Source organism: Quercus suber, unplaced genomic scaffold (assembly GCF_002906115.3).
Source record: "Quercus suber isolate HL8 unplaced genomic scaffold, Cork oak 2.0 scaffold_53, whole genome shotgun sequence".
In the NCBI taxonomy this organism is placed as follows: Eukaryota; Viridiplantae; Streptophyta; class Magnoliopsida; order Fagales; family Fagaceae; genus Quercus; species Quercus suber.
In genome coordinates, this window is record NW_027069518.1 from 881,168 (window position 1) to 907,162 (window position 25,995).

General features: G+C 33.1%; 4 protein-coding genes across 4 annotated transcripts; 3 read left to right on the top strand and 1 right to left on the bottom strand.

Moving 5' to 3' along the window:
• The first annotated feature begins 399 nt into the window (after nt 1–399).
• LOC112033409 (small ribosomal subunit protein uS15) lies at nt 400–3,413 on the top strand. The gene is made up of 5 exons (XM_065772056.1): nt 400–539; nt 677–749; nt 852–990; nt 2,104–2,290; nt 3,084–3,413. The coding sequence occupies exons 1-5, from the start codon at nt 517–519 to the stop codon at nt 3,115–3,117; spliced, it is 456 nt and encodes a 151-aa protein (XP_065628128.1). The 5' UTR covers nt 400–516; the 3' UTR covers nt 3,118–3,413.
• Nucleotides 3,414–5,933: 2,520 nt separating this feature from the next.
• Nucleotides 5,934–12,292, top strand: LOC112033412 (chloride conductance regulatory protein ICln). The gene is made up of 11 exons (XM_065772102.1): nt 5,934–6,244; nt 7,028–7,151; nt 8,476–8,590; nt 8,757–8,816; nt 8,963–9,022; nt 9,105–9,247; nt 10,623–10,758; nt 10,925–10,984; nt 11,131–11,190; nt 11,273–11,358; nt 12,050–12,292. The coding sequence occupies exons 1-11, from the start codon at nt 6,078–6,080 to the stop codon at nt 12,119–12,121; spliced, it is 1,083 nt and encodes a 360-aa protein (XP_065628174.1). The 5' UTR covers nt 5,934–6,077; the 3' UTR covers nt 12,122–12,292.
• A 3,196-nt stretch (nt 12,293–15,488) lies between these two features.
• On the top strand, nt 15,489–19,715 carry LOC112033421 (uncharacterized). The gene is made up of 6 exons (XM_024066192.2): nt 15,489–15,638; nt 15,862–15,917; nt 16,588–16,708; nt 16,802–16,908; nt 19,304–19,373; nt 19,467–19,715. The coding sequence occupies exons 1-6, from the start codon at nt 15,557–15,559 to the stop codon at nt 19,544–19,546; spliced, it is 516 nt and encodes a 171-aa protein (XP_023921960.1). The 5' UTR covers nt 15,489–15,556; the 3' UTR covers nt 19,547–19,715.
• Nucleotides 19,716–21,250: 1,535 nt separating this feature from the next.
• LOC112033411 (21 kDa protein) lies at nt 21,251–21,586 on the bottom strand. The gene has a single exon (XM_024066181.1). The coding sequence runs from the start codon at nt 21,584–21,586 to the stop codon at nt 21,251–21,253; it is 336 nt and encodes a 111-aa protein (XP_023921949.1).
• Nucleotides 21,587–25,995: the final 4,409 nt, after the last annotated feature.

Genomic DNA, 25,995 nt, shown 5'->3' on the forward strand with positions numbered 1-25,995 from the left:
TTTACACAAATATACTTTATGCCAATATATACTGAAATAAAATTTTACTTATAAAGTTTCATGAAATTTTAAATTAGATTTCATAAAACTCTATTACCAAAATTTTTAAAATTTTATTACAAAAAGTTTACAATAAATTAAAACAAAAATTAATATTTTATTCTAACTATTTTAACTATATATTTCATTTTTATTTTTAATATAGTACAATTTACACATCACATATCGTGCTTGCGCCAAGTAACTCAATATATGCATGCATTACACATTGTAAAATTAATCCAAATTCACATGGGCCGAACCGAACCGTTGCCCCAGCCCAAAATGCATTCGCCCAAGGATACCTCCGTCAATATATAAAATGTTAAGGACAAAAACCATAATCTAAACTCACTATATAAACCCTAGCAATCCTCATCTTCCTTCAAACTAAGAAGCCTAGGGTTTCCGCACGCTGCTCACCTCACCAGAAGGACCTCACAGAGCTCCACTTCCTCCCGCCGCCGCCACGCCACCATGGGTCGCATGCACAGCCGCGGGTACCCTCTCTCTCTCTCTCTGTCTCTGTCTCTGTCTCTCTCTCTCTCTCTCTCTCTCTCTCTCTCTCTCTCTCTCTCTCTCTCTACATGTGTGTGTTTGGATTTGAATGTGATTTGTGGTTTCTGTGATTTTTCAGTAAGGGTATTTCAGCCTCAGCATTGCCGTACAAGAGAACTCCACCGAGTTGGCTCAAGATCTCTCCTCAAGATGTACTTTTTCAAAACCCTAATTCTCACTCTCTCTCTCTCTCTGTGATTTGTGTATTTGTGTGTCATTTCTGTTCGAGTGTTAATGGTGGTGGAAATATATAGGTGGAGGAGAACATATGCAAGTTCGCCAAGAAGGGTTTGACACCATCACAGATCGGTGTGATTCTTCGTGACTCTCATGGTATCGCTCAGGTTAAGAGCGTCACCGGAAGCAAGATCCTCCGTGTTCTCAAGGCTCACGGTGCGTTTTTTATTTTCCTATTTTTTGGTGTAATATTTGAGCTGTGTTTAGATTCTGAGAAATTTTCGTTTGGTTTAGGTGAGAAAATGTAGTGTGCTACAATTTGATTGAGAAATGATAGATAGGTAGTTGTCATTGTGAATAAGAGGAGAAATTATATGGTACACGCATTCGGTTTTTTTTTTTTTTCCTTCACATATATTTTATAATAAAAGATCAACAGTTACGATTAGGTGCTGTTTGGGTTCTGAGAAAAAATTGTTTGCTATGATGCTTGTGTTAGAATTCTGAGAAAATTTTGTTTGGTTTAGGAGAGAATATGTGGTGTGACACCATTAGGTACTGTGATAATATGTGCACCGTAGAATGAAAGAAACAGAATTCCGATTATAGTATTTAAGCAAATGAGTAGCTGAACACCAAAGAGAAGTTATCATTGATCTATATAAGAACATGGTTATTGATAGATATCGCTGCTATTTATTAGCCGAATTAAAAATAAAAAATAAAAATAAAAATCGTAACTATATGTGGAGAGTGGAAGAGTTTTATGTGTTTTCTGTATTTATGTAGTTGAAGAAAAGGGGTTATTAGATGAACCCCAGAATATTGAGATCGCATTAGTGGGTTTTTTTATTCATTGACTGTTGGTGTTTGTATGTGAAAATGCTGAGGTTATAAGTAATTAATTGATGAACCCCATATGTTGGAATTGAAATTGGGCTAGCTCGAGATGAGGATATAATTTTTTTAATACTTATTCAGTTCAAAAATGGTTATCTTGGAATTTAAAGAAACTATTTGATGAACCCCAGATGTTGGAATCTAATATGAGCTAGCTATCAATGGATTTTTTAATTACTTGTTGAGTTTGTGAATTAAAATGTATGTAGCATTTGTCATTTGATTCAAGTTTCAGGCAATAAATTCTTTCAAATAATTGGTATTTTGTACTGATCTTCTCACATATAAGTGGGTCCCTCGTTTGTGGATCCTTCATGCATGTGAAAGTGATGGTGAATATACTGTTATACAAGATACCATCTCTACTTTGAAATGTTGAGGTTTGGTTTTTGTGGGTTTTAAATGGTTTTTTTCTTTCATTTTGGTTAGGTCTTGCACCAGAAATTCCAGAGGACCTGTACCATCTCATCAAGAAGGCCGTGTCAATTCGTAAGCATTTGGAGAGGAATAGGAAGGATAAGGATTCAAAGTTCAGGTTGATTCTGGTTGAGAGCAGGATTCACAGGCTTGCTCGCTACTACAAGAAGACAAAGAAACTTCCTCCAGTCTGGAAATAGTAAGTCTTCTTGTAATATGTCAACATTTCTCTAGATACTTGGGGTATAGTTTAATGATTAATTTATAAGTGAGTAATTGAATATCTTGTTGCTTTGCATTTACATATTTTAATTAGGGTTTTTATATTTTGGGTTTTTTCTGTTCTTTGAGTCTTTAATTTAATTGAAAGCTAAAATTACTGAAAATTTTCTTCTTTTTTTTTTTAATTTACTCTATGGCTTCTTATGTTGGAGATCTGATCTGTGCATTGGGAGCTTCAAATTGTATGAATCTTATTGCAAAGGTTATCATTGAAGGCTTGTGCATAAAAGAAATTGAAATCTTGTATTGTTGTTGTATGTTCTAATGCATTTATTTCCTTATTATTTTGTGCGGTTGAAGGGCTTGGTTTGGGTAGAGGTGCGGTCTTGAGAAATTATAGGTGTATCATGTATGAATATGCTGCCTATGGCTGTGATGTCGTTCATTAGGTGGTGGTGTCGTGGTGATTTTTTTATTGGTTTTCCTTTGGGGAAAGATTAAAACATATTTATAGCTAGTGGAATTTTAACTCTGTTGACTTTGTTCAAGTTGCCCAACGAAAGATTATTAGAAATTAGATATTGTGATTTTAGTGTGTTACCTGCCATCAGATTTTATTGAGCCTATTCTTAATGTGGATTGAAATTGCATATTGGTTGGATGTGAATCCAGTGCACAGTTGTGTTTTCTTATTTAACTCCATCTTCCCTGCTGGTTTTTTCTTGTGGACCTAAAGAACTGCATCACTAACCAACCTTTTATTTATGCAGCGAGTCAACCACCGCCAGTACCCTTGTTGCTTAAATGAAGTATGTAGCTCAGCATATTTTTAGTTATCCTTGAAGGTGCGGGTATTCTGTGTTGGCCAGATGGGTCTTCAAATTCCAGAAAGATTTGTCCAGACAATTTTATAACTATCAGAAGATTTTGTTGTGCTTCTTCTATAATAGTAGTGAAATTTGAACCAAAGATTTTGTGTTTGGATTTCGTTGTTTATTTAGTTGTGTTTTTGTACTTCCATTTTTAACTTTGTGGTCTAGTAGTTTTTAATTCTAAACCTTTTGGTTTTAGAGATATATAAATCCTTAATTTTGCTTCAATTTTGATTTACAATTATTTGTTAGTTTCTCTGTGAAACAGAGCTGAAGGCTTAAATTTTAACTTAAAATTATCTGTTAGGCCATCTGTTAAGGCATACATACTGGCTATTTTTCGTAGAATATTTCCATGGCTGAAGTTATAAATTGGGCCATTGGAATATTATGGCCCCGTTCGGTTTGTCATTTCAAACAATATTTTTTAGTTTTTAAACAGTATTTCACACATTTTAACACACTTTTTCACTCACACGTATTTCAAAAAATTATAAACAACAATTTTCAAACTACTCTACCAAACACCCCCTATATCTTCGGATTTTTTTTTTTAGAGTATTATACCACGCAAAATAGGTGTCATCTTATTGAATCCCTATAAATTTTGGGCTAGTTGAACATTTGTTCCATTTTCAGTGCGTAATTCTGGTGTCTGAGGAATCGATTTAGGGACCATTTTAATACACCTTTAAAAGGTTAAAAATTGAATTAAAATATTTAATTTATTGGTTTTTATTTTTATTTTTTTTGGGTAAATTTTGTTTGAAGGAAAAGAATCGCAATTTTGAAAGCCCTAATTTGTCTGCGCTCTATTTTTTCTTGGTTAATGAAACTTATAACTGGATTGTTTTAGCAACTAGAGGTGGGTTCGGATGGCTTATATAATGACTTGAGCCCATCTAATTGGCAAGCTTGTTCTGGTAGTTTTGCAAATGATCATTGGATAAAATTTGAAATCAAGCTAAGTGGAATAGGAACTCGAAATCAAGTTCTCTTCTAGAGAAGAAGTGGATAATGTCAATCAAATACAAGTTATAGAAGTTCAACACTATATAACTTAAATCCATCGCATAAATGATAATTTGATACCACATAAAAAAAGAGTCTAACTATGCCCAGTAGTTTCATAGAGTAACTTTGAATATATATATATATATATATATAGAGAGAGAGAGAGAGAGAGAGTTGAGTTCAAGTTATACCTAGTGTAACTCTAAGTAATCTTATACCACCTAATAACTTATTAATAAATTTATATTTTGACAATTTTACCGTTGGATTACGTATTCTATTTGTTCTTAACATACATGCTAATTTTCATACTTATCGGATGTTATTTATCATTCGATCTATAAATTTATTTTTTATGCATTAGAACAGCATAGCTTCATTAGAGACACTACATAAAAACACGTAGAAAACCCATATGGAATACAACATTAGTATAGGAAAAGAAAGATAAGAACTTGTAAGCGACATTTGATCATACACATAGAATGCATTTTTTTTAATATATTAAAAAAAAAAAAAAACCATCACCAAAGAAAAATGTAAGACCAAAAAAGAACATACTAGAAAAGAAACGTAGAGTTCTAGAAAGAGTCAGACCAGAAAAGGGGAAAAAAAACAGAGTACTCACAACAGAAAAGAAAGGAAAAATAGAAATAGAGTACTCACAAATAGAACACAGTTTGGCCTTCTTCTTTTTTTTTTTTTTTTTTTTTTGCCGGCAACCTGTGGATGTGGAACAATAGTGGAGAGAGAGAGAGAGAGAGAGAGAGAGAGAGAGAGAGAGAGAGAGAGAGAGAGAGATCAGATGTTTTCTTTCATTGGGTTTAGAGATAGGTTTAGAATGTAATAAACGAGGATAATTAATGAAATTCTTATAAAAATATTTGTAATAATGATGATTTTTTTTTATCCGTTAGATCTATTTAAATCCAATGATTTAAAAAATGTGTATTTATATCAAGTGTAATTTGAACTCATCTCATATATATATATATATATTCACATATTTATTTATTTATTTTAAGAACAACTCATAGGTTGAAACTCTCTAAATATATATATATATATATATATTAACATGGTAGTTTTCATTGTTGACTAGTAAAGGGAAGAGTATTTCTGATAGCATCATGTAAAAAGCATAATGTAAAAGTACATAAAAGTAAAGTTACTTCGATAACAACTTGGCCTTAATAAATTGGAACAAATTATGAAAAAATCTGTGGGCGATTTTTTGCTTTTAATATGAATTAGGAATGTTGGGATCTTTAAGCTTTTACCTTCCTTGTCTATATTCGTCAGAAACTTATATTATTCTCTGCCGAAACTGTGTCCATACCATCAACAGCCAAGCCCCTACCGACTACCTATAAAGCCACTAGTTGACCAAAACTGTTGAATTTCGTTTAAGTTCCATGACCTCTAAATAGCCACTCAATGTTTAAGGAAGACATAACTTAGCTTCTCTTTGTCATATGTAAAATACTTGTTCAATCTAATAATATCCAATTAGTTTATTTTATCTAATCTTCCGTTCTAGTCTATGTCTTCAAGTAATCTTCTATACCTCGTTAACTGTCTCTTAACCAGCTACCATAATATTATTATTATTATTATGAGTTATAAAAATAAATAAATAAAAAAGTAAATACGCGGCGCTTTGGGTCGTCATGCTTTGGAATTGGGCTTTTCACACACAGACGGTCCACTTGAAGCCCATATGGTCGTCTTCGCCTTCATACGTTTTGCAATACAATTTGGCGCTTTTACCAAAACCCCCAAAAACCCTAGGAAACCCAGAACCAGAACTGAACCACCACTCCACTAACTAACCCTAGCCCATATTCACAGAGAGAGAGAGAGAGGAAAAAAGCGAAAATGGTGTTAGGGCTAAGAGAATTCACAGAGAGAGTCGGAGACGGTGCCGGAGAACCCGTTCTGGACTCCGATAACGGCGAGGAGCTCATGCACGTACAGCACTCTGTCGCCATCGTTCTCGGGAATCGCGTTCCTGTTTCCCCTGGCACTCTCTACATCTCCACCAAGTACTCTCTCTCTCTCTCTCTCTCTCTCTGAATATGTATGTATATATGTTGTGTGAATCCACTCCTTTTTGCACTAGTAAAATGAAAGTGGGGATAGAGAAGAAAATTGAGGATTTTATATGTTCCTATTGGACAACAAAAAACACTAATTTTGATGTAAGTCACTTAGGATTTCATGAGTATGGGTGAGCTGCAATCTATGAAGCATGGACACTGCAATTTTTGAAATACGTTGGGATACACTTTTTTTTTTTTTTAAATAATAAATAATAAATAATAACTATCAAAATCTTTTCAAAACATATATATAAAATAAATAAATAAAAAAACTGTCCCGAGTGTGTTTGACATTGGATTTTAGAGTGTTTGTGCTTCTTAGCTAGGAAGCACGGACACGGGCATGGTATGGCATGCCAACACAAGCAATTTTTTAAAAATTATAACATGAATTGGCCGTTATAACATTGGTATGGCATGGGTATGGCACCTAAATGAAATATTCGTGCTTCCTCGCTTCTTAGTTTACAATGCTCTTGAACCCATGACCTTGCCCTTAGTATCATTCTTGATGTGGAGGTGCTAAGCTAGTTGATGATACGTGATAAAATTTCCTCAATTTTGCCAATCAATAGAGTCTAAAAGGAGAATCACTGAAACAAATGTAGGCCTAGTGGTAGTCTTTGGTTGGCTTAGGTAGTAGGTAGGGTGTTCTACTTGCTTGTGTTAATGAAAAGATTTTATGCAGTGTGTTCAATGCTTCAATGTGTTGATGGGCTTTTGCAGGCAAGTTGTGTGGTTGAGTGATGTGGATAAGACCAAAGGTTATGCAGTTGATTTCTTGTCTCTGTCGTTGCATGCGGTTTCAAGGGACCCTGAGGCCTATCCCTCTCCTTGCATATATACTCAGGTATGATATTGTTTAAATCCATCAATTTACTGAGTCATCAATGATTATTTAATGATTTTGTTTTGGGTTTATCTTGTTCAAAATGTCTTATCTGGGTTAAAATGTTTATTGTCAATAAATTGGGTTAAAAAAATTATTGTTTTATGTTTTGAATTTTGGGGAATGTAGTTACCAATTTTTAAAATTCAACAATTGATTATTGATCATGATGTACCATGACTATAGCCCAATATAGCTTTGAAACTAAGCATTTCAGGCTTTATTGCCAATGCTCTCCTTTTTGGGTGAAACATCAAACTGTCTTTTAAATTGTATTAAACTCTGAAGCATTTCAGCTTTGCATATGCTAGTGACTCTTGGCTTAGAGTTTAGAGCTTACATCTTTTCTTGAACTCATGATCCATATTTGATAGGATGTTGATCATGAGTTGATTATGCACCATATCTAAGGTCAACTTCTCCAAACGTGTTGGTGGGCATCTGTTGTCGGCTCCCTTCATCCAATATGTTCTGGTCAAGTGATAGGTTGACTCTCAACCCAAGTTCAGCTGACCTATGATCTCCGCTACTTTTTTGACCTACGAGATAGAACTTTATCTGTTTAAAATTATTCTACAGTATCTCGGTAATCAAGAGCTTGGCTATTCTAAGCCTTCTTTCCTTGGGATTGTAATGAGTCCGCATCATGACATCACACTACTAATAGATATACTGAGTTTACTAAATGACCATCAAATTAGGTTGCATTTTTTAATATGCACTAGATCTATTTCACACAGACAAGGGTTTAGGAGTTTCCCCTAACTCAAACTGAACCCAATCTGTCTAGCACCAAAAAAAAGGGCACACCTAAGATTCTCTAAGGTTCCAAGAAGATCTCAAAATAACTCTCAAGTCGTGCCCATATTCCTTTTCTTCAATAAAACCCAAACAATCTTTAATGTCAAAAAAACTTTGTATCAAAAAAGAAATTTCAAATCAGTTCTGGTTGTCATGTCATTGAGCTTCGATGCAAAGAGATAATTCTGATCAATAATGAAATTCATAAATTAACATACAGGTTATATGCTAATCAATTCCCATAAGCAAATCATATCTGGAATGTTTCCCTATATATTGGGCACATCTAAACTTTTCCATATATTTTTTTCTTTTTTAGTAAGAATTTCTCAGTATAGTTGTGTTACTTGTGTACATTGAGTCAATCTTTGCATCAATTCTGTCCCTTCTAAAATTACTAGACCTCCATTTGTCTTTCTCCATATAGAAATTTTCAACTTTATCCCCTTTTGGTTTATGACATTGCCTGTTGTTTTGTTTGAAGATTGAAACGGAAGCTGATGAAGACGAGTCTGAGGGCTCAGATTCAGAAAGTAGCGATACCTTGGATTTATCCAAGATCACAGAGATGAGGCTCATTCCATCAGATCCAAGCCAATGTATTCTTCCATCTTCTCTATTTCGTCCTGCAGCTTAATACTAAAATAACTGCAATGCCCTTTTTCTTTTTTTGTGAGAACAATAATGCCATTTTACATTTTACAGTTGTATTTTTCTTCTTGATATTGGTAAAGGGTAACTAATATCATGTTGCTTGTGTGATAGTGGATACTCTGTTCGATATATTCTGTGAATGTGCTGAGCTCAATCCTGAACCAATTGAAGGTGAGTATCATTCTTTTATACTGAATTGGACATTGTTTTGAATTTCTGATTTATTTATTTATTTATTTATTTATTTTTATGTTGTATTAATTACGTTTTCTTCTTTAGCTGCATACCCTTTAAACTTTCGTGTATGCTTTTTTCAGGAGATGAAGAGGAGCACAATTGGATTTTTAGTGCTGATCAAATGGTAGATGAAGTAGCAGGTATTGGGTGGACAATTAAAATTGATGCTTGTGTGTTTGTTTGTTATTAATATACACCTTTTTAACATGTTTGTATTTTCAGAGGAAGGCGATGATTTCTCTCAAGATCCAACCAACTCAATTGGTCATTCAAATGGGGATCATGACCTAGCTCGTACAGTGCTTGAGGTAGGCCTGTTGGTGAACCTTTTATGTTGTCTTGGTGCTCCTACATTTAGTGCCATATGAAATAATAGTGATATTCACCATTGTATGTCCTATGATATTCATGAGTTCTCTCTCTCTCTCTCTCTCTCTCTCTCAATATGTACTTGATTTCTTCAAATTTTTTGTGTGAGATTGAGGATTAGAGTTCCATATGATCTGGGTAGGCCTTTAACTGGTGGGGGCTAGATAAAAACTTGTGAGACTGTAGATCGAATGATGCAATGTGCAATGTGGTTAGTATCTTAGGCTGTTGTTTGAGTGCAAGAATCTTCTGAAGGCTTTGCAAGAACTTGGTAATTGATTTTTTTTTTTTTTTACAATATAGCTTTGAAACTAAGCATTTCAGGCTTTATTGCCAATGCTCTCCTTTTTGGGTGAAACATCAAACTGTCTTTTAAATTGTATTAAACTCTGAAGCATTTCAGCTTTGCATATGCTAGTGACTCTTGGCTTAGAGTTTAGAGCTTACATCTTTTCTTGAACTCATGATCCATATTTGATAGGATGTTGATCATGAGTTGATTATGCACCATATCTAAGGTCAACTTCTCCAAACGTGTTGGTGGGCATCTGTTGTCGGCTCCCTTCATCCAATATGTTCTGGTCAAGTGATAGGTTGACTCTCAACCCAAGTTCAGCTGACCTATGATCTCCGCTACTTTTTTGACCTACGAGATAGAACTTTATCTGTTTAAAATTATTCTACAGTATCTCGGTAATCAAGAGCTTGGCTATTCTAAGCCTTCTTTCCTTGGGATTGTAATGAGTCCGCATCATGACATCACACTACTAATAGATATACTGAGTTTACTAAATGACCATCAAATTAGGTTGCATTTTTTAATATGCACTAGATCTATTTCACACAGACAAGGGTTTAGGAGTTTCCCCTAACTCAAACTGAACCCAATCTGTCTAGCACCAAAAAAAAGGGCACACCTAAGACTCTCTAAGGTTCCAAGAAGATCTCAAAATAACTCTCAAGTCGTGCCCATATTCCTTTTCTTCAATAAAACCCAAACAATCTTTAATGTCAAAAAAACTTTGTATCAAAAAAGAAATTTCAAATCAGTTCTGGTTGTCATGTCATTGAGCTTCGATGCAAAGAGATAATTCTGATCAATAATGAAATTCATAAATTAACATACAGGTTATATGCTAATCAATTCCCATAAGCAAATCATATCTGGAATGTTTCCCTATATATTGGGCACATCTAAACTTTTCCATATATTTTTTTCTTTTTTAGTAAGAATTTCTCAGTATAGTTGTGTTACTTGTGTACATTGAGTCAATCTTTGCATCAATTCTGTCCCTTCTAAAATTACTAGACCTCCATTTGTCTTTCTCCATATAGAAATTTTCAACTTTATCCCCTTTTGGTTTATGACATTGCCTGTTGTTTTGTTTGAAGATTGAAACGGAAGCTGATGAAGACGAGTCTGAGGGCTCAGATTCAGAAAGTAGCGATACCTTGGATTTATCCAAGATCACAGAGATGAGGCTCATTCCATCAGATCCAAGCCAATGTATTCTTCCATCTTCTCTATTTCGTCCTGCAGCTTAATACTAAAATAACTGCAATGCCCTTTTTCTTTTTTTGTGAGAACAATAATGCCATTTTACATTTTACAGTTGTATTTTTCTTCTTGATATTGGTAAAGGGTAACTAATATCATGTTGCTTGTGTGATAGTGGATACTCTGTTCGATATATTCTGTGAATGTGCTGAGCTCAATCCTGAACCAATTGAAGGTGAGTATCATTCTTTTATACTGAATTGGACATTGTTTTGAATTTCTGATTTATTTATTTATTTATTTATTTATTTTTATGTTGTATTAATTACGTTTTCTTCTTTAGCTGCATACCCTTTAAACTTTCGTGTATGCTTTTTTCAGGAGATGAAGAGGAGCACAATTGGATTTTTAGTGCTGATCAAATGGTAGATGAAGTAGCAGGTATTGGGTGGACAATTAAAATTGATGCTTGTGTGTTTGTTTGTTATTAATATACACCTTTTTAACATGTTTGTATTTTCAGAGGAAGGCGATGATTTCTCTCAAGATCCAACCAACTCAATTGGTCATTCAAATGGGGATCATGACCTAGCTCGTACAGTGCTTGAGGTAGGCCTGTTGGTGAACCTTTTATGTTGTCTTGGTGCTCCTACATTTAGTGCCATATGAAATAATAGTGATATTCACCATTGTATGTCCTATGATATTCATGAGTTCTCTCTCTCTCTCTCTCTCTCTCAATATGTACTTGATTTCTTCAAATTTTTTGTGTGAGATTGAGGATTAGAGTTTCATATGATCTGGGTAGGCCTTTAACTGGTGGGGGCTAGATAAAAACTTGTGAGACTGTAGATCGAATGATGCAATGTGCAATGTGGTTAGTATCTTAGGCTGTTGTTTGAGTGCAAGAATCTTCTGAAGGCTTTGCAAGAACTTGGTAATTGATTTTTTTTTTTTTTTTGGGGGGGTGGGGCAACAGTATATTCTGAAGATATATTTTTTATTCTCAACAAATTGATAGGTAGATATGTGCATTTAATATCATGATCATTGAGAAACCTCATATTTTGTCCAGATCTTTCATTTAGTCGACTATGTCATTTATAATTTGTTTTGATATTGTTTATTGGTTCTTTATTGCTGGTAAGTTTGGCTAATGCAGTAATGATGATTTGATGATATACTGTATATATCTATCTGGTTGCCTCTGAAAATCTGAATATTTGCAGTATCTTCCAATCCTGGTTACTTTTACACTTTTAAAACATGTTTGATTGATTTTTATTTTATTCCACTACAGCTTCAAATCAACGATCAACGATTTGAGGATGCTGATGAGATGGATGATGACCATGAAAGGGGCCATCATTGAGCTTCTATTTCTTCCTATGTTGCAGTTTCTAGAGTTTTCTTTCTTCTTATGCTATGTACCATTTCTTGTCCTGTACCTAGAGTCTTGCTGTATATGTGAACCATCATTGGAGGTATATCTAAAATAAACTTCCTGACAAAAGAGCAGCAATGTTACACTATTTTCTGTTTACTTTCTCTAAGGTTTTGTGGAATCCAATTTTCAGAGTGACTAGAAGCAAGGATTTAACATGCAAATCATGAGATTTTTGAAACCTTTAATGATTAGCTAACACTATCCCTTGTATTTAGTAGTGACTATAAATTCGAATTTTGGACCTCATTGTAAGAATAATAAAATTTAGAGTGCGGTGCAAACAAAACAAACATAAACATACTTTCAATCATAATTGTTTAAGTGTTTTGAGAAAAAAAAAACTCGCTATATAATAGTTTATATGTAAAAAAGGTCTTCTAGTCTATGGCCTTTTACTTCACATATTTCCTTTTGACGGAGACAAGCTATATATATATAGGTTAGAATAGTGACCTTTTTAAATTAAGTTTTGTTCTATAACTCTCCTTCCATCAAGGAGTTTAAAACTTATAACTTCAAGATATTTATTAACCAAATGGATTATACTTACCTAAAATTTTTTATCCACCATAGCATCTTTCACAAATAAAATCTTTAAGTAATGAATTTTCATTTATTATTTAAATGTGAGCCACATAAAGTCCTTTTAAAATCTTACATTCTCCCACTTGGCCCACGTGATATTTAAATAACTTGATAAGTGATATTCACTTTAATATGATCATGATATTACTTAGGGCTGTCCAGATTCATCCGATAACCCGACCAACCCAAAGAACCGACCGAATCCAACCTGAAACCGGCTAACCCGATTACTCCAGCGGGTCTTCATAACCAGAAATCGATTCTGGCGGGTTGGGTTTTGGTTTTCCTCCCTTAAAACCCGAAAAACCCGAACCAACCAAAAGATTTCCAGATTCCGGCCAAAATTTCCAAATCGCAGCCAAAATTTTCCAAAATTCGGCGAAAAAACCTAGATTTTGATGCTAGTTTTTTAGATTCTGGCATTATTTCCCTTAGATCCGATGCTGATTTTGATTGTTTGAGATAATTATAGTGATTGTAAACACCTTTAGGTAGGTAATTATTTGATGAGTTTATAATTAGATCTTTGATAGTGAGTAAACCCCAAGGGATACCACAATCGGTTGGGAACCCTCTTGAAGTGAGGTTAGAAGTTTAAATCTCCCCTAGAACCAACCAAAAGATTTCCAGATTCCGGCCAAAATTTCCAAATCGCAGCCAAAATTTTCCAAAATTCGGCGAAAAAACCTAGATTTTGATGCTAGTTTTTTAGATTCTGGCATTATTTCCCTTAGATCCGATGCTGATTTTGATTGTTTGAGATAATTATAGTGATTGTAAACACCTTTAGGTAGGTAATTATTTGATGAGTTTATAATTAGATCTTTGATAGTGAGTAAACCCCAAGGGATACCACAATCGGTTGGGAACCCTCTTGAAGTGAGGTTAGAAGTTTAAATCTCCCCTCCCCTCTTTGATAGTGAGTAAACCCCAAGGGATACCACAATCTATTGGGAACCCTCTTGAAGTGAGGTCAGAAGTTTAAATCTCCCCTCCCCCTTCCTTGGGTCTAAACCTTACTTAAAAAAAAAATAAATAAATAAAATAAAATTTAACTTAGAGCATAATTCTTACATCTCAACTTGGCTCACTGGCAGTTGTGATACTCCAACCATGTAACTTAGAGCTCTAGCAGTCCAACTAACTAAATTTACTTGAATTTGTCTTACCTATCCCAAAAAAAAAAAACTTGAATTTGGCTTATTTATCTATCATTCAAACTACGTTTATTTTATGGTCATCACTTACACAAACATGAGGACTTTGCCACTATTGCAAAATAATTACATTAAGTGTTTAAAATACAGGCAGATAGTTTGTTTACATCTTCATACATTATAGCTTTTCGGTGTATCGCACATATTAACTACTAGTATAGCATATGATGATATCTTTTGTTAGAGCATCCTTATCAAGCCTTGTATATGCTATAAATGCTATCTTTTAGCATTTTTAACCCAAAAATCCACTCCATCAAACATGGTAAATGTTATAAAATTTGCAATACTGCTACAGTGCACTCTTATTTTTGAGAGCGCACTGTAACAAGATTGTATAATATTCTATTAATTTATTTATTCTCTCTCTCTCTCTCTCTCTCTCTCTCTCTCTCCAGCTCTCCGTCTCCCACATCTCTCTCTTTCTTGTTCTCTCTCATCTCTCTTTCTTAGATTCTCCCTCTAGTGGGTCTGATGGGTCTCGATGACTGCAAGTGGGTCTGGGTTTGACGGTGGTTAGGGTTGGTTGAGACCGTGGGTTGAGTTGAGGATTTGGGATCGGGATTGAGGTGAGGATTGGGGTTGCTGGGGTGGTGGGTTTTGTGGCGGTTTTGTTGTAGGTTTTCGCTGCGGTTTGTGTCGTGGGGTTTTTTTTTATTATTATTATTATTTTTTTATTTAAAATTTTGGTGGTTGTGGATTGAGGTTGTGGTTAGTGGTGGTGGCTGTGGTTGTGGTCGTGGTTAGAGGTGATGAGCTTGAAAAGCTCCCATGGAGGTTTTGAGAGCAAATAGTAGAGAGGGAGAAGCTTCTTAGTTTGTGCCATGGGGTTTTTTTTTTTTTTTTTTTGTGGGTTGGGGGTTGAGGTTGTGGTTGGTGGTTGTGGCCGTGGTTTATCGGTGATGAGCTTGAAAAGCTCAGGGCGTGAAGGTTATGAGAGCAAATAGCAGAGAAAGGCAGAAGCTTCTTGGTTTGTGCCGTGGGTTTTTTTTTTCGGTGGTTGGGGGTTAAGGTTGTGGTTGGTGGTGGTGGCTGTGGCCATGGTTTATCAGTGATGAGCTTGACATAGAGGTTTTGAGAGCAAATATCAAAAGGAAGGAGAAGCTTCTAGACCGGATTGAAAGATGGAGAGACAGCGGGAGAGAGTGACAGAGGGAGAGTGAGAAATAATAAAAAATAATAAAGAAAGAATATTTAAATGAAGTGTTAAAAAAATAGAAATTTTGATGTAAGAGATATTGTAAAATGGTGTGTTATATGTTATAAAAATAGGTTTTGAAATGGTAAATGTTAAATTTTTTAGAAACCTTGATGAGAATGCTCTTAGGAGAGAGAAAATGTGTATATATATTTATTTATTTATTTATTTTGGGTCAAAAATGGATGACTAGGGGGCTAGCAAAATTTTTAGTTGACGTGGCAAGCTCTGACTGGGCCAGCTAGATTTGCATATTTGTTAGATTTTAATGCCCCATAAATCTGAAAGATTTCACAGCTGAGCGGTGGACTAAAAAAAAGGAAAATTCGAAGAAGAAGAAGAGGTTCAGATTAGAATAAGATGCAGCAGAGAAAATCAGCATTTGGAAGACCTTCTGGGACGGACGGCTCAGATTTCTCCTATCGTATGGTCGTCGATTCACGTAAGCTTCACTCTCAATTCAATTTCCTCAAATTCCTTTTTTTTTTCTTTTTTCTTTTTTTTTCCTATTCTCTGTTTGGTTCCCGAGAAGGTCATGGAAAGGAAATTAGTGTCTTTAAGATTTGAAAATTCTCTTGAACTCTACTTTCTCTTGCATTTTCTCTGCGACCAAACACAGAGTATTAGGGTTCTTCACCCTAATGCTTTTCTTCCTTAAATTTTAGGGTATCAAAAGGTAGCAAAAGGGAAGTCTCGTCTCTACGCTCTGATTTTCATTCAGGTTCGTACATTTCTCTCTCTCTGTCTCAAATATATATATATATATATCCAATTACCATTTTTAAAGAACTAATAGTTAGTCAATTATAAGATTATATGTTTGAACTTATCTAAGCAAGAAAAGATGATATTTTCGAACTCTATTTTAAGCTGTTTTTCCTTTCTATCCTGCTCGATGCGAGTTATAAGGTAGTGGTTGCTCTAGTAGAATCGGTTTTTTACTGGAAAAAATTGTTACTTAAGATAGTAGAGAGTTTGACATAGTCTATTGTGGTAAATGAACATTGTCACCAAAGTTGTGTTTAGTTATTGCTGCTGACTAGTAAAATTTGAGTTGGGGAAAGTTCTGACTGGTGGAATGTTGGTAAAGAATGGATCTGTTCAGGTTGTCTAGGTTTTAAGACATTTAGAATTGTTAGATTAGCAAAGCATGATTTTCGGGGTTATTTCAATTTAGATGGTACAGATAATAGTAGTAGTGTAAATCAAAATAGCCCAATATGTAAGTGATTGCAAGGGGAGGAGGTGCCATTTGAGCTAGAGCTCATTGGCCATGATAACTTTTATCATTTTCTTTCATGAAGTATAGTTTTGTATCCAACAGCTTTTATCTCAAGTGGTTTCTGTTGTAATTTATGTTGATGTTTTATATTTTGCAATGTTTACTACAGGCGGTCATTCATTCAATTGGAGCTGTATACACATTTCTGACAACATTAAAGGAGGGTCCTGATAGACTTGCTATTTCAACTATCGTCATTGGTTTTCTTTCTTTCATAATAGGGGAATTAGGTATCTAATCAAACTCTATGCATCTTTTTCGAGCTACTGTGTACTTGTGCATCTGTTTCCAAATACTGTATCTATGTCCTTGTTGTTTTGAAGGTCGAAGACGTAGCCGAGTGAGTTTCTTAAAAGTATACATTGTTGGATCTACTGCAGCAACACTTCTCTGGATTGCTTATGTAGCTAAGAGCAATTTTGCATTAGAGGTAAGATGGTTGAATTTTTTTTTTCAATGTTGATTATCATTGAGAACTTCAAAAGCAATCATGGAAGATAAATAAGAATATTTGATTCTAAAAAAAAAAAAAAAAAAAAAAAGATAATATTTTAAAAAAATAAGCAAAATAAGCTTAGAGAAACAAGATAGAGACACCCTAAAAAATTGCAAACGAGTGTTTGATGGTCTGATGAAGTTCTTTAATTAAAACCTTGAGTAATTCATAAAAAAAAAAAAAAGTTAATAATTCCTGAAGTCATTGGCATAGAAATCCAAGTTCATAGTGGATTTATAGATAACACATATTATATACTTACATGTCTTGTTGCAAAAAACTGAACTTGTTTGAAGAGGAACTACAGACAACAATTAATTCCTTTGCTAAAATTGACTCCACAATATATGTTTAACAAATTTAGAATTTTTTTTTCCTAAAATTATACCTTTTCGTTTCACCCAGTATCGCTTAAGGAAAAAAAATCCCTATATTGCTGAAAGTCTTCTGCAGTTTGTTATTTCTGAGGATAGTTGTGTTGAGTGTTTATAGTTGATAATTTCACCAGATCTAGTTGGTGCTAGATAGGAACAAAGTGATTTGGTAGATGTTCTTGTTTCTATTTACTAAAAGCTACATGACTTATTTTAGTTGCTAAACTTGAGTGTTAATGATTAGAGCTTTGCTGAAAATCAGGCTCTTCATCACGCTGTCTGAATACCATTTAGCTCAAGGAGATTTTAGATTTGAGCCAGTGAATCTAATTAAAGTACTTAGCTATTAAATATCCTTTGGTCATGAAAGCTTCAAATTTTGTTTTTATTTTTTAGGAGTATATGTGTACACCTTGTGTGCATAACATCTCCTCTATCTCAATAAATTCTCTTACTTATTAAAAAGAAAATGAATGCTTCAACTTGTGCATCCTCTCATGCTTATAATGTAACACATAATACAGTTAAAATGATAATTTTTTCTTTAAGTGCCAATTCTGTAATGATCCCCATCTTCACCTCTTTGTTTTCTTCCTATCAACTTTTTCTTTAGTTTATGTGACTTTCACCTATCTCAAGCTTCTCATATTCTGAATGCTTCCAAGTCATTTGACTGGCTCACTTCTCTTCCTCTTCTTCTGTTAGTGCCTATGATTGATCTATATATTGCAGCATCAAATAGTTTTTCTTCCCCCAACCCTACTCTCTGTTTTTGGGGCGAGGTATTAAAAGGAAATCCCCAATGGAGTGGACTCCAATTGAGCTGGAAGAACCCTAGCTGATCCCACCCACAGGTTGTTTGCTGAAGCAAGTAGACCCTGCTAGTATTGTGCAGCCTCTTTTCTTGTATAATGGAGAATGTGTTCGTAGTCATAGTCTTTCATCCTGTAAACATTGCCTTAATGTAGCTGTTAGTGATGTTGTGTAGGTCTTCAAAGTTTGCTTGGGGAATTATAAATAATTAAAAAAAAAAAATTCAACTATTCCATTTTTAATCTACTTATAGATTGAAGGAAGTCTTCTTTTTAGGATTAGCTTTTAGTCAAAGTCCTTGTCGTGTGTGTTTAAACAAATATACTTCTTGTCAACACTAAATAACTGTTTCATTATCTGAATTTTTGAGGTCAACAAAGGAAATTGAAGCTAATGGTAGATAACCCCATATTTCTGTACTTTTCTTCAATCAGCTAAACTAAAGTAATTCTAGTTTGATTGACCTCAGTCACCGACCAAGTGGTTGTCTACTCGGTCATAATGTAGATAAATCCTCTCCATGTTATGCCCTACAAACCCCATATAACTTGAGCAAGCCCTGTCTCTCTTACCTTAATATAATTCTTTCCTATTTGAATTTCTCCTGTAAATATGAAATTCTTAAAGCAAGAAACTCAAACTGCTGCAACTCATTTATCATTATAACTTTTTTTGTAATTGAATACATGACTGTTTCATCTTATTTTAGATGCTTGATGTCTGTTTGCAATGTGCCAGTTACTACTTAATTACTTAGAATCTTAGATATGTGTTAGTGTGTATAAATTCCAGTAGTTGTACTTTATATTTAATTTTACTTTAATGATTGTATTACTATTAACAAAATATGTATAAGACATGTGCTGCATGTTGTCATGTTTCCAAGATGCTAATATTTTGTAATTGTATAGAATCTATTCAAACTTGACTTGTGACTTATCAGGTCTATCCTGTGGTAAAATCTTCCCTTCTCGTATGTCCAGGCATTAAATCACTTGTAAAATAGTTACTAAGCACAAGAACTCAATGATGGGTGTCCTTACAGGATTTTATATATGCAGTGGGAACCAATTACTTACTCTTGGAGCTTCCATATTATTCCTATGAAATTTTCTTGATTGTTATTTTTAATTACTGAGTAGGTTATCCAAGATCCAAGTAACTGGGAAAAATATAAGTTTGAACTTTTGGAGACTGCTCGCATTCTAATTGGTGAGTTATTTATCTTTTTACGCTGATTGTAAGTGTGATGTTTATTTTACATTTGGATTGCATGTTTAATCTCCTTTCTTTGAACTTTCACAGGATTGCTGATACAAATATTTACAATTGGAACAACAATTTCTCTTATCAGTAACATGTCTCCTCCCAAAAGGGCCTCTTAACCGCTTCTTACCTAGAACAAACTCTCCATGTCAACGGCTAAAAGAATTTTTTTTTTTTTTTTTTAAGTGCTTCATAAATTATATAAATTAAGAAAGTCTGATTCCTTCATTTTACTTTCTTGATTATTAGCCTGCTGAGCCCCATAATTAGAATGAATATTTCATTTCATAGCTTATGCTCAAGGTATTGGCATAGTCAACTAATCTGAATCCTATTGGTAGGTAATGGGATAAACCCTTAATAAGTGATGCCATACACTCATGTGGGTATGGTAGTAGGTTTAAGTACCCTAGGCCACGGGCCAAGTGTAGCCCCTATCTTGATAATGGGCTAAAACATCTTAACTTGTCTAGCGGCCTGATTCCTCTTCATTGTGTTTATCCTTGATTCCATTTTGTTTTTGGCCTAAGAGCTTAATGGAAAATAGTAGTGGTGGCAGTATAGCCATCAAGGTCAAGTTAAAACACTTTGTTGTTCAGGATTAATATATTATGGACTTTGTCAACATTTCAATTTAAGATATATTTAATGCTTTATTATTCAAAATCCTAAAAGTGTTATGCACCTAGGGGGAATATGACAGTGACTGCAATTGCAGGCAACCAACCTTGTTTGCACCTTGTTGCAGGGTGTGGTACTTGCTACCTAGAGATCTCGACATGAATACAAGTCAAATGTTGAAAAGCTCTTTGATAGTAATAATCATGATGATGCTAGGACTATTTTACTTAACTAATGAAGTTGGAATATTTTGGGACCAAGAGCAGAGCTAGCTAGGAAACAAAAATGTATATGTTTCAGGTTCAGAATGTAATAATGACTTTAGCTCCATTGTATTGATTAACATAAATTAGGGACCTCCTGTTATATTTCCTAGTGATGTGTGTGTAGCCCTAATATATTCTAGGAAAAGGGTTCAATTAGGCCACCATTGTTTTGTCAGTCTATTTATTAGCAACTGCATTGCACCATAAGAACATGGCACCAATCAACACTATACTAGCAATTTGCAATTGGCACATTATTATCAATAATTGGCATTATCCTTGCAAGCTATAAACTTAAATGGTAAATGAAAATGAAGGTACATTAGCATTGCTTTAAGAGAGCCACATCCAACATTTGCCTTCCTCAACCTATTTTAAAAAGATGTAAACGCCTAGTAGGGAATTAAACAGTTTGGCACAAGTCAAGATGAGTGGTCTTATCAAACGAAAAATCAATTGAAAAATAATATAAATGTGAAGCCCTTTGGATAATTTTACATGGTTTCATTGAAGAAATATAAATTACCAAAGATCCCCATTTTTTTTGGGCCAAAAGATCCCCATTTGCATATTCTTGGGCAGAGCATGTGAAATGTCTGCTTTTCCTGTCCTCTATGATCAATTGTACAAAGGAATCTCCATTACTGGATTTTGCATTTTACAATAGCAAAAGTCGCAATTTGCAACTTGTTCACAGATAATAAGCAGAGAAGAACTCACTAGTCACTATTTTAATGCAACTTTCTAACACAAATAATTTCAAGCTCTTAGCTCCACGGATCACAACTTACACTATACATCAACCAATTTCATACGTGGGTACAACACCAAAATGATATTGCATAGGCATCGAGTCCTATGGTTTTTGGTTTTTTGTTTTTTTGGGTCTATATTATGCAAAAGTAAAATGATATAATCACACTTAAGGTAAGCTAATTAACCATGAAGAGAGGCATATCGATTAATCAAAGCCAAGGCATTGCTAGTCAATTGTGCAACGTTTACAATTCTACCCCTCACAAGGGTCTTCACGTTCCCATTCATGGCTTTCCCTTGAAACCCATCAGTGCACGTAGTCTCATCCGTCAAAGCCGCACTAACCCTAGTCTGTATATCATTTATCATAAGCTGAAAGTTAGAGCCCTTAACATTGTTCATCTCTCTTATAGACTTGTTCAGCTCGTACACTGAATCACTAAGCTCCTCCACACAGTCCTTCATAGAAGCAACAACTTTAGGATTCATTCCCTGGCTTTTTGAGATATTCACCATCATGGTAGAGGTTGATTTAGCTGATGATCATGTACCAGATTTTTTGAGTTTCATCTGAAACTTTTTTTTTCCCCCTACCACTCATTTTCCAAAATTTTGGGGCCCCCTTCCACTTGGGGGCCTTAGGCAATGGCCTAATTGGCCTAGTGGAAGGGCCGGCCCTAGATCTACCAGATTTTTTGAGTTTCATTTGAAATTAATTTTTTTTTCCTACTACCTTTCTTTTTCCAAAATTTTGGGGCTCCCTTTTCACTTCGGGGCCTTAGGCAAGGGCCTTATTGGCCTAGTGGAAGGGCCGGCCCTGTATGGCCACTCCCATGTCATTTTTGATATTCGTTACTTCAAAAAGAATCATAAAGATCGACAAATCCTTACGTTGATCATGACATTATACCCCCAAAATTGATATGAAATAATATTTCATAGCATGATAAGGGCAAAGAAACCTAAAATGCACTTAAATAAATTACTCACTTCAATGATCCAAATCTCATACGTAACAATAAACTTTATGAAATAATTGCAAACTTACATACAACACATTTATCCCTATAATTTATTGTAAAACATTATGGTTTCCAAAACATAAGGATCATTTGTATTATCATGCCAAATATATTGATCCACAAAAATAGTCTCTAAAGCAATTCACAATTGAAAATTATACAAATTATTGTGGCATGTTTGTCATATGAGCCACCATATTGTCACAAATTATTTTCCAAATAATTAAGATTTTATATCCAGGAAACAAACATAAATACTTGGATGAGTACTTGATCAATATCAAAATCAAAATCAAATTTACAAAAACTTTAAGTGCCTTGGCATGTATTTTAGTTGAATTACCCACTAGTCCACATTAGCATATTGTAAAATACTATATGTGAACAATTTAAGATTAGAGAAAACAAAGTCCTTGAGTCACACAAGTAATGAAGAAACAAATAGATACAACATATCTACCTTTGAACCTATCTAGTTCTATATAGATAATAATGCTATGGATTTCAAATTGATACTTCCAATCTCAAAATTAAACTCAATGGTAATTCGTTCTCTAGGATTTAGAGTACATATGCTCTATATTTGCATTGAGGACAACTTAAATTTCATCCCAAAATTAAATTAGTGCAAACAAAATTTTACTGTACAAATATACGACAATTGGAAATAATAGAAATTTCTGAAATTAAAATCACTAAACAACATAGCATGAAGGGTGGCCCTAATACCAAATATAAGAATAAAATTTAGAGAGCAATGGAAGAAAATAAATATACCTCAGCTATAATTGTCTAAGTGTATAGGAAAAAGAAGACTTACGGTATGATAGTGTATCTATAAAAGATGTCTTCTAGTTTATGACATTTATCTCACATATTTCCTTTTGATGAAGACAATATACATAGGCCAGACTAGAAATTCTTTTAAATTAAGATTTGTTCAATAACCCTCCTTCTATCAAGGAGTTTAAAACTTGTAACTTCAAGGTATTTATTAATCAAATGGATTATATTAATTTAGAGTTACCTAAAATTGTTATTCACCATAACATCTTTCACAAATAAAATTTTTAAAACATAAGTTTTTATTTATCACTTAAATGTGGGTTACGTAAAATCTTTTTAAAATCTTACACTCATGCGATTGCCCCTCTTTATGAGATTTTGTTACTTAAAAATAATTGATTGAAAATTCAGAGTGACTGGTAAATTTGTTAATTGAATAATAAAATGACATTGTTTTAACAATGCCATCGTGAGAGCAGAACTATCAAAGAGGACAGCTATAGTTTGATGTTGAGTTTCTTTTCTTTTTTTTTCTCCTTTTGTATTTCGGGGGAATAAATTATTCTTGGGTCCGAAGAGGGGATTTTGGCTTTTTTAATTTTTTAATTTAATGGGATTAAAGAGGGGACTTTGGCATTGATTTTTTTTTTTTTTTTTGACTGAATAGGTAGAAAGCATTGAATATTAAATCTTGATGATAATGGTAATAATAATGTCTTTTTATTTATTTTTTTAACTAATGATTACGATTATTTATTTATTTTTATCAATAGCTTTGCGAATGATAAAATAATATAACGAAGGACTAAAAAAAATCAAAAATGATAGGAATATTTTAAAATATTTACATTTATGTGCAGGGTACCGTACCTCTATTACGCGGATCTCTAGAGATCCGCGTAATACTTAATTTTCAAATCAAGGTAACTCACATGTAATTTTATAATTTTTCTAATAATTGTTATTAATTTTTCCATGCTAAATTATAACGTGCTTAAATAGAATAGTAACATGCTGTATCCAATGATAATTTTTTTTTCTTCTCTTCTGTCATTTTGGATAATAATGATAATAGGGTATCGCCTCAATGTACACTAGTGTATGACATGTATCTTAAAATAATCATGAATTAGTTTAGTGTCTCATCTAATACATAAAAGCATTGAATGGAAGTTTTATTTAAACATAGAAAAGACTATAAAAGAAACAAAATAATAATAATATATATATATATAAAACCGAAGCTTTTAAAGCTCTCACAATTTTTCATGTCACAATTATTTTCTTTTTCTTTTTATTTTAGATTCTTTTTATTCTAGGTTTTATATCTTCTTATATTTATTAGTGTTACAATAGTTTAGTTTAAGTAAAACTCTATTAGATATATTTTGTTGGTCTCTCAAAAGCTTATCACATCATTATTATTATCTATATATAATTTAAAATTGAACCTCAAGTTAGAATTTTTTTTTTTTTTAAAAATGACTCACTTTAGGTTTCAAAAAAAAAAAAAACTCACATAACACGTTAGAATTAAAAAAAAAATATATATATATATATATATAAAAATTGAAGCCTTTAAAGCTCCCACAATTTTTCACGTCACCATTATTTTCTTTTTCTTTTTATTTTAGATTCTTTTTATTCTAGGTTTTATATCTTCTTATATTTATTAGTGTTACAATAGTTTAGTTTAAGTAAAACTCTATTAGATATATTTTGTTGGCCTCTCCAAAGCTTATCACATCATTATTAATATCTATATATAATTTAAAATTGAACCTCACGTTAGAATTTTTTTTAAAAAAAATGACTCACTTTAGGTTTCCCAAAAAAAAAAAAAAAAAAACTCACATAAAAAAAAAAAAAAAAAAAAAAAAAAAAACTTTAGAATTAAGAAAAAAGAGAGAGACTCCTGGTAGGACTCTCTCTTCTCTCCTTAAAACCCTAGCAATTACCATCTCAAAATCCTAAACTTAACTTCACTTTAAGATTAAAAAAATAAGGAGAGAGACTCACGTAAAAATAAAAAAAATAAAAAAAAACGTAAGTTTTGACTTTTTTATTTGCTTTCATATGTGCCTGAAATTTTCATTCTATCTTATTGTTTTATTATGTTTAGAATTGATTTTCTTCTAAGTATTTGGGTTAATCTCTATACTTTGATAGTGTTTTTATGGGTTTGGTTTTGGGTTGAAATTTCTAATAATTATTTTATATTGTATATGGCAGATGAAGTATCTCTATTTTTTGGAGAAAAATCAAAACTGCAACCTATGTCTTCCAGCTTAAGTTGTGGTAAATTTTTATTTGGTATATTATATATGAATTTTTTGAATTTGAAGGGTTTTGTTTGGTTTTGAAGTAGAATTTGGGGATTCTATAAAATTTGGAAGTTTCAAGTTTTGGGGTTTTTGGTATTTGCGTCTCAGTAGATTGATCTTAATTCTTTACCTTATATGTTCTTGCTTTATTAAGAATTTTTATTTGGGTTCATGTGATTTTTTTTTATTAATTAAAGTTTTGATTTTTGGTTGATTAATTATTTGTTTGGATTAATTTCAATTAATTATTTGTTTGGATTCAACGTAAAAGATAATGGAATTTGGTGTTATAAATTTGATAATATTCCATGTTTTGAATTGTTTATATTGTTAAGACTCCTGGTAGGACTCTCTCTTCTCTCCTGAAAACCCTAGCAATTACCATCTCAAAACCCTAAATTTAACTTCACTTTAAAATTAAAAAAAAATAAATAAATAAGAAGGAGAGAGACTCACGTAAAAAAAAAAAAAAAAAAAAAAAAAAAAAACGCAGGTTTTGTCTTTTTTATTTGCTTTCATATGTGCCTGAATTTTTCATTCTATCTTATTATTTTGTTATGTTTAGAATTTATTTTCTTCTAAGTATTTGGGCTAATCTCTATATTTTGATAGTGTTTTTGTGGGTTTAAAAAGTTTTTGGGTTGAAATTTCTAATAATTATTTTGTATTGTATATGGCAGAGGAAGCATCTCTATTTTTTGAAGAAAAATCAAAGCTGCAACCTATGTTTTCCAGCCCAAGGTATGGTAAATTTTTATTAGGTATATTATATATAAATTTTTTGAATTTGAAG